Source organism: Triplophysa dalaica, chromosome 15 (assembly GCF_015846415.1).
Source record: "Triplophysa dalaica isolate WHDGS20190420 chromosome 15, ASM1584641v1, whole genome shotgun sequence".
NCBI lineage: Eukaryota > Metazoa > Chordata > Actinopteri > Cypriniformes > Nemacheilidae > Triplophysa > Triplophysa dalaica.
In genome coordinates, this window is record NC_079556.1 from 22,470,912 (window position 1) to 22,485,855 (window position 14,944).

General features: G+C 38.7%; 1 protein-coding gene across 1 annotated transcript; it reads left to right on the top strand.

Annotated features, from left to right (window-relative positions):
• Positions 1 to 3,634: 3,634 nt before the first annotated feature.
• Positions 3,635 to 10,834, top strand: LOC130437225 (uncharacterized protein C14orf132). The gene is made up of 2 exons (XM_056768467.1): positions 3,635 to 3,940; positions 10,183 to 10,834. The coding sequence occupies exons 1-2, from the start codon at positions 3,914 to 3,916 to the stop codon at positions 10,405 to 10,407; spliced, it is 252 nt and encodes an 83-aa protein (XP_056624445.1). The 5' UTR covers positions 3,635 to 3,913; the 3' UTR covers positions 10,408 to 10,834.
• The last annotated feature ends 4,110 nt before the right edge of the window (positions 10,835 to 14,944 follow it).

The window sequence follows — 14,944 nt, forward strand, 5'->3', positions numbered from 1 at the left end:
GACATCTTACACGTGTAGCTTCTGCAGGGTCTCATGTATTTTATAACAACATTTGATATTCTCATATCGAGATCTTCACTAATATTGACTTTAGATTGCAGACGAGACAAATCTGAGCTCAGTTTGACACACTGTTGACGTCTCTTCTCAAACTCTCATGACAGACACATTTGTCACATTTATGACTCTTTTTTTTCAAGAGAAATACATGAGACTTGAGCACACGTTTCCATTTGCTCTCTTTTTAATCTCAATTATGTCTAGAAGAAATGACAGTAAGAGATTTACATCTATTCATTTAGCAGACGCTTTTATCCAAACTGAGTATTTGACTTCACGACTCAATCTTTTTATTGTTAATATTATAATATAATACAGTTTTTTCCAACTACTTACACACGTTTTCAAAACTATGTCACCTTTTCTCAAAACTCTACACACAATTCCCAAAACTGCACACACAAAATGCAAAATGCCTCATATCTCCTTCAAAATTTAACACTGCATTCAAAATTCCATAAACACATGTCAGGATGAAGCATTTGCAACAAATGGCAAATACTTCTTTCATAAAAGTGAATGTTTCGATATACCAAGTAAACACTGTTGTTCTAAATTTAAAGCTCTTTTGTCTTTCATGTGCTCATATCTACATGTTCTACAGTGAAAGTTATCTGCTGAGGGGAAACAAGTACACTGTAAAGACAAATGCAATCTAGATACAGAACATATATATTAGGCCAAACATTACTGTTTATTACAGTAGCATTCAACAAAATCAAAGACATATATAAACCAAAAGTATGTTCTTCAGAATTGTGTGTGTGAGGTCCCGGGGGACAGTCCAGAAATTGGTGGAGGTGCAGCCATCATTGTTGAGCTACGCTTCATCGCTTCTTTGGGCTGGGGCTGGCCACAATACTTTGTCCACATCACTAGAAACATTTTCTCTTGCCAAACATCGAGGGAAGTATCTCTTAGCATGGCGTATCCAACCTTGGACAGAGGCAAACTCTGTGTCCCCACATGCGTCCTCCATTGCCTGGAGAAGCGCCATGCGGGCATAGGGTTGGCGATCATAGACTTTCCAGCGCCTGGCTGAGAAGAATTCCTCTATGGGATTTAGAAAAGGTGAATTTGGGGGTACGTACAAAACTACAAATTGCTGATGGGTGGTAAACCAGTTTTGGACCAGAACAGCACGGTGAAAACTAACATTGTCCCATGTAACCACAAATCTAGCATGCTCCTGATCTGGATCAGGGACAAGCATTGTGTACAAACTGTAGTACAGCATGATAACCAACCTCATTCATTCAAGGCAGTGCAATAAATGGATGGTTTAGAGTTACAAATGTTTTTGCAATACTATGAAGTCATAGGTATTTACTGTACATTACTGTATAGCTAAAATAGTCATTAGATAGTTTCATACCTGTTCTCATTTCTGAAGGTTTGAATTATTGATGCCACTGTAAATCGACTCAAATTGGGCTGGAGTCTCATTCCAGCCTATCTCATGCTCAAACCGTGGTTGATCACAAGATCAACAAGTGTTCCCCTAATCTTATCAGAGATGGCTCTCCTTCCTTCTCTTCTTTGCCCTCGTCCTCTTCTTCCTCTTCCTCCTCTTCCTCCTACTCCTCTTGCTCTCTGTCCATTGTTGGCATGCATTGTTCAAAACAGGTGATCTGACCTTTGATCTATTTATAGGCCAATACTACAGTAAAGCAGTGATTGGATAGTGATCAGTTAAGCAATTAGTGTTTCCACATGTGAGGAGAGTGTGTGTGACCTGGTGAATAAGTGTAGCATTTTGACTGGTTGTGTTTGGAAAAGGAAAGCAAGTCACTTCCTGTTAGATTTTTGTGTTTTAGGTAAATAATTGTGTGTAATGTTTTGAAAAAAGTGTTTTATGCAATGAACGCTGAGTCAAAGGCTGAGAAATAGCTTGTGGTTTTGGAGATTTTGTGTTTAGTTTTGCACTTTGGGTGAGAGGTTTCAAAAAGCATGTGACATGAAAAGATTTTGTGTGTTTTTGAGCAGTTGGAAAAAACTGTAATAATAACTCATCTGTTTCTCAGTATTTAAAACTTACAATTACGATTGAATGTTTATAAACTTACATGTATTACACTCTTACAGTACAAGAAAAAACATATAAACTTCACGAGTTTCTGCATGTGGTCAGAAGAGTGAAAAATGCAGCAGATGTCAACATAAAACTATAGAGAAATCAAATCTGTGGGATTAACATTAATAAATCATGTGCTTCAGTAGCATTCAATAAAGTTGTGTTTACTTAGCATTGTTCATTGTGACTAACAATTTTCATCATTTTCTAACAAGATATTAAGTTTACAAAGCTCACATGACATTGAAGTGTAAGCGCCCTCTACCCAACCAAAGGCCTCGCTTTTCTGAACAACGGTATCAACAAAACTAAAATAATACATAACAAACTTTTCTGAACATCACAGGTAAATGAACATGAGACACTGACATGTGCTTTTTATTGATGAAGAACACATTAAACGACACCTAATAAAGAAAATAAGTCTGAAAATGTAGACTTTGGCAAAGCATGCTGGGAAAATGTATCGTCTGCCCAGTTGTGACAATTATATGTTATGTAACACAACATAAATCATTCATGTAGTGCCAAAATGACTGTACGATGCAACATACAGTAAGTGAACATGAAATAATCATGCTGTGGCCAGACTTTCCAAAAATTGTGTTGATTTAACGTGTTTGAGTGAAGTAAATTGGACAAGCAGCAAAATGCCTTTTTTTTATTGTGTGACAGATTTAAGACTTTATCAGCTTTGCCTTTGGCTGAGGTTTGTCTCGGCACGCGCATCTCTGTTTAGGAATGATGATAAAGTGTAATGGAGAGCTTCAGCGAGAGAGGATCAACCTGCTGCATTTGCTGGAAGAGAAACACCAAACATCACAAAATCAGATCTCTTTCATGTCGTCATGATGACATAAAACACAAATGAGATGATTCTGAGCGGTGATTCTCAGCTGCTGGTCAGATGTGATCCACACGAGTATTCTTTCGCTCCAGATTCCTGCTATAAGGCAACAGTTTCTCTTTGTACTTCTCCATCTTCTGAGTTATGAAAGCTGGACCTCTGAGCCACGATATTGTCGTGTGGCTTGAAAGTTAAGTGCTGTAATAACGCTGTCTTTGAAGACTGCAGGGCTCTCGTGACCTCAGACAGTCTATAATCTCAAGAAGTCTTGCATCAAAGTGCGCAGGAATAATGTGAGCCTAAACTTTTGAGGCATACGCCACATCAATCATACATGTGAAACACCACACACACAGAGAGAGAGAGAGAGAGAGAGAGAGAGAGAAAGCGTCTTCGTGTGTATGTGTGTATGTGTGTGTGTTTGTGTGTGTGTGTGTGTGTGTGTGTGTGTTTGTGTGCGAGAGAGAGAGAAAGTGTGAGTGTGTGAGACAGAAAGACAGTGAGCGAGAGACAATTAGACTGTGTGCGTGCCTGTGAGAGAGGGAGGGAGAGAATGAGCATCTGTTTGTGTGTGTGAGAGAGAGAGAGAGAGAGTTTGCCTGTTTATGTTTGTGAGAAAGAGTGTGTGTGTGTATATAATAGAGATAGAGAGAGAGAGAAAGAGCGTCTGCGTGTGTGGAGGAAGAGAGAGAGTGTGTGTGTGTGTGTGTCAGTGAGACAGCGAGCGTCTCTCCTCACATCCTCAGGACTGGTGTCGTGTCTGTCCGTGCTGGCGTGTCTCTCTTCACTCGTCCTTTTGTTTCTGTGTTTGAAGGATGAATCTTTGGGGTTTAAGACTCTCTTGCGTCCGTCAGTGAGAACATCAGGAATCTGTGGTGACGATCTCCTGCGAGTCTGAAGAAACACATCACGTCAGACCTCAGTTTATCATCATGGATCTGCCATTCATGGCTGCGCAGGTAAGAGACGCTTCTGTGTTTGCTCTTTGTATTTCAGCACATGCGACACTTGAGAGTTACAGCTTCTGTAAGCGATCAGACACGCTCAATATTTTTCACCAAATGTATTCTGGACTGAGAAAGATCTTCTGACATAAACATTACTGTACATGTCAATGCTGTTGTGTTTACACATTTATGTGTTTGCCAGATTATTTTATTCAAAGTGACTTACAGTGAATTTAAGCTACTGTATGTGTGTTTACTGGGATTGAACCCACGACCTTTGCATTGCAAGCGAAACGCTCCACAGGAGCACCGAGCTGCTGTTTTATTTCTTTGGTTGGGATGTTTCTCTGAGCTCATTCGCTCTTCTAAGCCCTTAGAGACATTTTCCTCTGTATATTCTTACAAAACACAATAATCTTCCATTACCCACAAAACCCTTTTTCATTCTGTTAATAAAGTTGAAACGATGAACTGGTTATGTCTCGTTCGACAGACGTGAGTGATGGAGTGTTGATCACAGTGAAGACTGAACTGATGAAGCAGAGACATTTACACACAGAGAGATGTTGGACGAGCGGATATCAAAGATGACAGTGAGCTCCATTAATCTGCTCTCATGAATCACAAACTCCACATCAGACGTCTTGATAAGTTCACGGTTAATCTGCTGCGCACACGCTCGCTCCTGCATCTGCCGTCGCCATAGAAACAACAGCGGCGCAAGTGAGCATCAGGTGCTGAACTCAATGAGAGGTTTGGTTTGGCAATCTGGCGAGTGGCGTGTTTGAAATCAAATGAATTTTCTAGAAGTAATGTGTGACATCAGAGGCCGGGGGCGGGGGCAGGGGGGCATCAGCGTGGTGTCAGTGACCCCTGCGTGAGTTTTCTCTCCTCAAGCACACAGCGGCCGAGCGGACACAGATGCATCTCAGTGTGTTGTGCCGCGAGGCTTGTTACGATGATGTTTTAGATCCAGAATTGTGTTTCATTTGTGTGTGTGTGTGTGTGTGTGTGCGGCAGTGTCGTGACCTCCTTCAGAGACTAGAGAAATCTCACACGTCATGACACTCTGACCCGTCCACTTACAGTTTCTGAGAGCCCAGTCACACACACAAATACATCTTTATGTTACTTTATTGGGTTCAAAATAAACAAAGATCAGAGCATGTTAAGTAAATGGAATGATAATAAAAGATCACTGTTAAAAATCGCCCTATCCGTCCGTCTGTCTATCAAAAAGCAGTCGAACATTACTCAGGATAATCTCTTTGTGAGTTTCTATGTTCTTATAATTTAAAGTCGCTTGGCTTTGCCTTTACTGTACAATGCATTCAAAAAAATTATCATCCGTCAAAATAGAGCACAATATACTTTATATTTATATGAAGGAATTCAGATGTTTACCTGTATTTTACATTTTGCACCGGATTAAATTACATTAAAGCATTTACAGAAATGTCTGTGAAATAAAGGGACAATGGACTGGTCATTTTCTGTCAGTACTTCATCTGTTATTTTAGGACTGTTTTTTTCAGTGTGGTAATGTTTACTTGAATCTTTAAAAACTCTCTTCGTCGACACAACTGATGGAAAATCCATTCACAATCTCTTCTGTTATAAAACGACAGTGAAACATTTGTTGACTTTCGTTGGGTAAATCCAAATGTCAAATGTCACTGATGATCTTCAGTGGATGCAGACGTCCGGGTGTAGTCTCTGTCTGATGTGTATTCCTTGAAAATATCACTTTTACCCTCAAGCTCTCTGTCATCTTCTAGTAGAAGTCGGTCATTGGGTTGCTTAGGGTCTATTTCCATCACTTTTCATCACATGTTCTTCATCCTGATGTAGCTTTCTGTCAAAAACATTAAAACGCCTCGTTGAAGATTCACTGTTGATCGGATGAACTTTAGCTTTACCTTCTCTGAGAAAATAAAACCAATCCAAAACAGAAGTAGCACCACATTAACATTATATCAAAGAAGAATGTTTAAATCAGAGATCTTTGAATTATTTTTCCCAGAAATCGATGAGATTCAACAGAGAGCTGAAGTCTCGTGTGCGTCTCACATATTTCTTAGAAATTTGTCTGTCATGTTAGTTTGAGAAGAGACATCAACAATGTGTCAAACTGAGCTCAGATTTGTCTCGTCTGCAATCAAAAGTCAATATTATTAAAGATCTCAATATCAACCCTGTTGAAAAAAACCAGCATATGCTGGTAATGTAGGTTTTGAAGCATGGGAGCTGGTTTGTGGTTCAGGACCAGCTTTAACAAGCGCATGACCATCTTAGGACCAGTTTAAACCGGTATGAACCAGCTAAAGACCAGCTTAAACCTGCACATGACCAGCTCAAACCAGAACAGACCAGCTAAGGACCATCTTAAACCAGCAAATAACCAGTTGCAGCCAGCACAAACCAGCTTAGGACCATCTTAAAGAGTGAGTAGCATATGATTTTAAGGTCCTACTCTGGTTTCTGGAGTGTCCAACAATAAGTTTATGTTCGTAGAAGGTGTAAAAACACTGTTATGTCGTAATAATAGGTAATTATTCTTCCCTTACTTCTTGACTGATTCTAAAATGATTCGTTCTGCGATTCATCCGTCTAATCTCCTCCTATCCGCTAGCCTAGTGTCATGTGATTAGTCAGGTGGTGTAGTCTGTCGTGATTGGTCAAACGCGTTTGTAACCAGCAAGGCGGGACGAGAGCGAGTGTCAGGTGTGTTGCACGGGAGAAGATCGGAAGCATAAAATGACGAGCGACCGGAGTGTACGACGAGAGAGGAACAGGCCTAGATTTGATGTTTTATTATGTTTGTGTGACCGGCAGTCGACCGTGCGGGACTGGCCGTCACTTTACTTTCGTTTTGTGGTTTGTTTATTTTTTGTTAAAAGTTGTTGAACGTTCGCCAGTGACCGCCTCCTTCCGATTCTTTGAACTTGTTACAGCGTTCATCGTATGTCGCAAATGGAACGTCTACCATCATTGCTGGATTACTGTTTACAGGTTATATATGATATACAGTGTATAGATAGAGATGGCGGGGATTTCACCTCACCAGTTTGAGCCCGAGTCTGACGAAGAAATATCCAACACGATAATAGATTGAACACTTAAATTAGCCGAGTTCATAGATAGATGAACAAACTTTAAAACCCCAGAAATAACGGTACATGTTAACCTTAGCGTTATATGCATTGGCTAAACAAAGTAAACCCTGAGGTTATACTCCTCTGGTGTCATTTGAAAATGAATTATAACCATCGTTTCCTCAGAAGTTCTTCCTTTGGTAGTAGAAATAAGACACACTTAGTTGCACAACGTAGAACACAGGTTTCAGACGGGACACGCATCACGAACAAGCGACAGTGTTTTGGGGAGGAGAGAGTGAAGCTTTCGCAGCAGTACTAGCAAAACGTAGGCGGGGACTATGTCTAGTGACGTAGATACACAGCGGTTAGAGACACGCCTCGTTTGAGTGATTCAGAGTCGACTGCCTTTTTTACATGCCTATAACTTTATTTATTTACCTCAGGACTTACAACTTGGCAGACACAGCAACATAACACACTGCATGAAATGTAATTTTCATGATCTAATTCTACTTTAGAAACTGGCGCAAACCAGCTAAGGACCAGCTTAAACCAGCAAATGACCAGCTCAAACCAGCACAAACCAGCTAAGGACCATCTTAAAACAGCAAATAACCAGATTAAGCCAGTACAAACCAGCTACAGTGGCGCCTCCAGAAATTTTTCATAGGGGTGGCCAGATGGGGCCACTTAAAATCTTGGGGTGGCACACCAAAACTATAAACCATCTGTTCAGAATTTTATTCTACTGTTGTAGTAAACCGGCCTGTAGAAAACTATCAGATAGACTTACATTTACATTTATGTTTAGGAATTTTGGCAAACGCTTTTATCCAAAGACATTGCTTTATCCTATACATTTTACATAGGTATTTGCAATCCCCTGGGATCGAACCCACAACCTTGCGTTGCTCTTACCACTGAGCTACAGGAGAGCTTAAGGAAACATCTACTGATATACTTGTTATATTTAATATTACTAATGATATAATGTGCATAGACTAATAACAGTACAGTTAACATTTTGAGTTGCACAACAATTCTATTTTATTTTGCAATTATATTTGGCATATGGTTTATTTTTATTGCATTTATTGCAAACCGAACAGTTACTGGGGAAAAGCAGATACTGGCAGATACAAATAAAAGCAAGGACAGAAACAATCACATCTTTGCTTTATGTAACAGGACTTTCCCAACAGGGATCAATAGTCTGATTCTGATTACCAGGCTATACAGTATGTGTAAGACACTTTTATATCTTTGCTTAATGTTAAACAAAAATAATTATTACTGTTACAAAAATAACTTCCCAACAGGGATCAATAGTCTCTGATTCTGATTACTAGGCTTCAGAATAGCTTTATCCGCCTGTTGCTATGTTTTTTGGCAAACACATCCACAAAGTCATCAAGATTTATGGCCCTAGTCCTTCTTGATTTTACACTCAGCACACCCAATTTGCTCAAACGCAAAAAAATTGACATAACATATACATGCACCAGCTGCTAATGGCGTTAGCTAGGTAACTCTTGTCAAAACGTGTCAAAGACACATCACAAAGCTGCTGTTACAGTATACTGTAACTATTTGGCACTTAAAAAGCACGTCACAACACATAATTCCCGTCTTCTTTTACTTAATAATATTTTTGACTTATTTACTTACCGGTAGTCTTCTTCGTCTTCTTTCTTAACTTATTTTGAAAGTGTTGACCGATGGGCACGCGCTGCGCAACAGCGGCATGGACGGAGGGGCGGGGGAGGGGCGGACTACTGTGTGCGATTGAAGGTCTAGAGCGGCTTGCCTGCCAGACTGTGCATTAGGGATGAAATGCATAACTGATGCTACTAAAATGTATACTGGCCAGTGGGGTGGCCAGGAGTCGGCCAGGGGTGGCCGTGGCCACCCCTGGCCACACCCTGGCGGCACCACTGACCAGCTCAGGACCATCTTAAAACAGCAAATAACCAGTTCAAACCAGCAAGAGTGTCCTCTGGGTCAAACCCCAAAACTTGTCAGAGAGTGTTGTGTTATTCTCAGCCGACTGTGTTCACCCTGAAACTAAGTGTGTGTTGTGTGTCAGGACACACCTGATCTGACACTGAGATGCTTCAGAGAGCACATCTCTACTCAAGAAGAACACACATATCTCTCTTTCTCTCTCCTTCTCTCTCTCTCTCTCTCTCTCTCTCTCTTTCTCTCTCCTTCTCTCTCTCTCTCTCTCTCTCTCTTTCTCTCTCCTTCTCTCTCTCTCTCTCTCTCTCTCTTTCTCTCTCTTTCTCTCTCCTTCTCTCTCTCTCTCTCTCTCTCTCTTTCTCTCTCTGTTTCTCTCTGTTTCTCTGTCTCTCTCTCTCTCTCTCTCTCTCTCTCTCTTTCTCTCTCTCTCTGTTTATTCTCAAGGAGAAACATTCACTAAAATGGTATTCATATGGAGGAAGTTTTATTACGTTCACGTCACGATCTTGACTCTATTGCGGCGTACTATATAGCGACACATTAGATATATGTAGTAATGAAGGGATGAATCTGTCAGTTGATGTGACATTCACACACGTTTCAAGAGCCAAAATTTCCTTCTGTGTTTTCCTCTCAAGGAGTAGTTTCACATTAAAGCAGATCATTTGTGTCGGAAAACTCAATTAGCATTAAAATGAATGAGCTGAACGATGTTTGATGTTAATTCGCTGTGAAAGACACTGAAATGTGATGCACCTTTAAAATAACTTTCTATCACAACTGCTCGAGCAATATATGAGTTCAGACCCTTCCCTGCATAAATAAAACATCCTTTGTTGTTTTATCTATTAATAATGTATGATTCAGCTGGGAAACATCTTGGTTTATCATTTCATCAGCTTGTTCATGTCCTGTGTTCTCTGTCGTCTCACTGGTGGTGTCCCACAATGCATTGCGCTCCATCTGACCCTATATACCCAGCGATAACTTGATTTCAGACATTCGTTCGTGAATCACACGGTATTAAATGACATTCACAATGAAAGACGGATGTGTTAATAAACACCCAGAACAGCTTTGCTGTCACATTGCGACCAGCGAGAAAGGTCCTAGCAACCACACATAGCAACACCCCGGCATCTATCACATTTTCTGTTGAAGCTGCTGAATCTTCTGACATGTGTTGTGTGATTTCAGTTTCCAGTGATGAGCGGAGCGTTCATGGACACAGATGACTGCAGCACGGAACATTCTCTCTTTAACTCGTCAGCCAGTGTGAACGCGCCGCCCTCAGCCTCAGCACCGGCCCAACACGACCAAGAGCAGCACGTGTCCAGTGACGCCATCTGGCTTTGGATCGCCATCATCGCCACCATCGGGAACATCGTGGTGGTCGGTGTGGTTTATGCTTTTACTTTCTGATGTCAAGAATGAATGATGAAGGTTCACCTACGGATGAGGTTTTACAGATTCATCTCTGTCTGCTCACTATCAAGGGAACTACGCATTGAGCGTGTGTTTGCAGGAGACTTCTGAAGAACTTCTGAGAGTTGATGTTATTGTGATCTTTACACATTATAGGGGACGTGTATCCTTTCTGCACCACCAGCAGAAGCAAACATGCTGCACACATAATGACTCCACCCAGCCCGATGGAATACTTGATTTTTATTGGTCAATGTTTTGTATAATGTCATGTGTTGGATTAACACATTCACACAATCATTCAGACTCAAATCATTATACTGTATCATGTTTAATGAGTGAGTGAGATACTGATCTGTGTTTTTATTAGAATTTTTCAAAAAGCTTGATAATCTGATAAATAAACTTTTAAATGTTTTGTACAATCATGCCATTTCACCTACCCCTCTCGTGTTATTTTATTTATTTATTTTCTCTTGTTTTATTATTTTGAATTCATTTATTTTTTATTTTTCAATTCACTTTTAGTTAATTGTATTGTAATTTTATTATGAGCTTTGGTCATTTTACTGTTTTGCTATTTTGCAATTTGTAATTTTTTCTTTGCTAGTTTTTGATGATTTAGTTATAGGGTTATGGTTCAGCAAAACTTTTATTATATTTCAATTAACAGAAAGGCATTTTTGTTTATGTTTAGTTTTAGCTTCCTGGAGACTAAACTGTTTTGGACGTCTGTGGTCCAGTGGAAGGGGTTGCCATGGTGATAAATTCCTTTTAATGAGCAGACTCTTCAGTTGATGTAGATGTGAGGGTCACTGGGGGATGAGTTTGTCTCATTATTTAGTTTTAGCCGACACATAAGACAGAAATCAAGGTGACACAACACTTTTTCATTGTTGCCATGGGGACAAAGAAACTGGGACATTGCCAGGTGCTCTGCCTGTTTATTGGCAAATTATTGGAAATTTTAATTTGTGAGTGTGCTTTCATTGTACTGCCGTATCCATTCTGTTCTATAGCACTTATGTGATGTAGGTCTCAGGGAGGATGGAAACCCATCTCAGTCCATCACACACTGAATCTGTATTATACAGAACAATAATACATAAACATTTAGATATTCACAATACTATTCTCTTAGTAGATGTGTGTCTTATATAAGAAAATTATATATATTTTACAATATATTGTAAAACTCTTCGGACCAATAATTGATGTATTATTAAATAATAGCTTTTTTTGTACAGATGTAAAGACTGTATCAGCTGTATTTAGTAGTAAATGAAACCAGTGTTATTTGATCATGGCAGAAAATGTGTTGCTCTTATTTGCAGATAAAGAATAAAAACAGTTTTGTCTATGTTTTAAAAGTCGTATTTTCTTATTAAAAACGAGATTAATGGTGGTGGTGGTGTTATTAGAGATGTGTGATTGCTTTTATTAATTTGTAATAAGCAATATCAATTTTTTAATGATATTTCAATGGAACTCATCAAGCTAAAATATCAACTTGATGTGAATAGTGCTGGAGTTTTTTTATATTGAGATCACTTTTCATGACAGATTTCACTTTTTTTTAATAATCAACATGAAAAAAGTGATCACACAACATGATCTGTTATATCTGACATAACTGCCTCTGAAACACATCATTGGTGCATAACATACAGTACCAAACATAACCAGAAGAGGGAAACAAACAAACAGATTGGACGTTTCTGGCTTTTATAAGGCTTAGGCAATGTTTCGAGTACACGCGCTCATGCGAGAGAGAGACAGAGAGAGAGAGAGAGAGAGAGAGAGAGAGAGAGAGAGAGAGAGAGAGAGAGAGAGAGAGAGAGAGAGAGAGAGAGAGAGACAGAGAGTGAGAGAGAGAGACAGAGAGAGAGAGAGAGAGAGAGAGACAGAGAGAGAGAGAGACAGAGACAGAGAGAGAGAGACAGAGAGAGAGAGAGAGAGAGAGAGAGATGCATGTTGCCATCAAGGAAAAAATAGAGAAGAAAAGAGAAGACAGAGCTATTCACACCCCGGAAAACAAATATTAAAGAATAAACAAAAAAAGACAATACAATAATTGGACATGTGGTGTATGATGCCATAACCCCTGAAGACAGGACTTCAATAAAATCACTGCAACCGCCTGAGATTTCATTATCAGCTTCTGTTTATAATCACTCACATACTTGTGCAATGAGTGTGTGTGTGTGTGTGTGAGAGGATACACACCGATGTGACATCAACGGTGCAAAATGCTGGAAATAACATTTGTGTTGAAAGATAAACAGCAGCTCACTTCTCTGATACTGGAGGCATTTATTATGGGACTGAATTGGTGATCGTTGCCATTTTCATATAGTATCGTTTTGACCAGCGATGAGTTTTTATTTTGATGTTACTGTAAATAAATGAAGGCATGCCAATATGACCAACCCCTAACCCATACTTCACAGTAATAGGATTACAAATGTTCTTTATAAGTATAGAAATAATACAGGCCTATATATATATATATATATACACAGTACATGGGTCAAAGACGTAAAAGTGTTCAAGCATAAAAACAATAAGTGTAATGCGGCTTTAAATTGTTGTCAAAAAATGCAATGGTTTTCTGTCTAATTTAATTTAATTTTTGTTTTTCTGAGCCAAAAATATGTTGATTTTTTTACTTATTTAAAGCACAATAAAATGTAATGTGCTCCCTTATTCTTTTATATATTTTGATGTGTCAATTTGTCAATATGAATAAGTCAGAATAAGCATGTTGTTTGAATTTGTCCATAAATATTGTGTCTGCATGACAATCACATTATTTCATTTTATTTTGACCATAAAGTAGACATTTAATGTGCTTTCTATGGAGATAAAATCACTTCTGTTCATTTCTTTTGATGGGTTGTATCTCAACATCTTTGACCCATAACGAATTATCATGGAACCATATTATAAAACCAACAAACAATCTTGATAATTGCATGAGATGTTTCTAATAAACACACACATAACATGCGAAAGACCCCACAGTAACAGCATGGTATGTTTTGTTATTTTCATGTCTAAGTGAGATTGAGTGTAAAAGTGAGCAGTTCTTATGTTTGTTGAGCTTGAGGTCGGGGTGGCAGAGGTCCACAGCTCGTTGTGGGTGAGACAGATGTTATAAAACATCACAAACCCTCCACGTGTCCGGCATCTGCCGCTGGTCACACCCATGATGATGAATCTCAGACATGTTTTGCAGCAGTTTGAGGTTTTGGCTGTTGAATTAAATGTGAGTTAAAACGACAGCAGTTGTTTCGTCTCTTGTTTGGATTTCTTTGGTCCTCATTAAATTCAACAAGCATTTTAGCTCAAGTTTGCATTTGTCTTTTCTTACAGGAATACAAAAAACAAGAGCTGACTGTTATTTCAGATGATTGTGTAAAAGTAAGAGTCCTGTTGCTCGGTGTTAGTTAAAGTTTCTATTGTGTCAACATCAACGTTCCATTCTCAAAACTTTCCACAGCTGAAACTCTTTGGGCCTCTATTTAAAACCCCAAAACCACTTTAAAAATATATTCCAGACTTAAAATCAACAAATGAAAATTTTCTTTTTATTTCAACATAGAAACGTAGTGCTAAAGACACACTGTAACTTCCTTCTGTTTGTTCAAGATCCGCCAAGTGTCTTTATCCATCGAATGTGTTTGTTGACAGAATAGAATAAATAATGTGTGTTTGGTTCATTTCCTCTCTGTTTAATATCAGTATCACTAGAAACGACTGAGAGATTAAAGACATCTGTGATTTTTCTTTTTTATGGTTAATTGGGTTTTGGGACACGCATCATCCTCACTATCAGCTCACTGCTCTCTTTATTTAGGAAACTGTTCTGAAAGTCATTAAATGAATTTGTATATCTACAGTCTGAACACCAACAGAAATGAGAATTCTGTCATCATTTCTTTATCCTTGTGTCAACCTGTATGAGTTTCTTTCTTCTACAGAAGATAAAAGAAGATATTTTGAAGAATGTTGATAATCAAACAACACTGAACCTCATAGACTTCTTAAACCTTGAGTGACTATGAAATTGTAAACCTTAATTCAAGATTATTTTTGTGATTCTTTCTTCAGTGAAACACAACAGAAAACATTTCATAAAATATCTTCTGTTGTGTTCCACTGAAGAGAGACTCACACATAGGTTTACAACCACATGTGGGGGAATAAATGATGACAGAAGTTGCTTTTGGATATTATTACAGTATATATTTGTTAAATACATGTTGCTCATGCATTAGTGGTTCACATCTGCCGACTGCTGCAAAAAAAATATATTCTTGTTTTCCAGTAAAAATGTCTAAATATTCTTGAATCAAGAAGCATTTTCTTGATGTGCAAAATGACCTTAGAAAATAAGTCTTGTTTCTAGTAAAAACATATGAAATTTCAGTGAGTTTTGCTTAAAACAAATCTTGATTTAAGGTTTACAATTTCATAGTCACTCAAGATTTAAGGTTATTTTTCTTTCCCATCCATCCATCCATCCATCCAT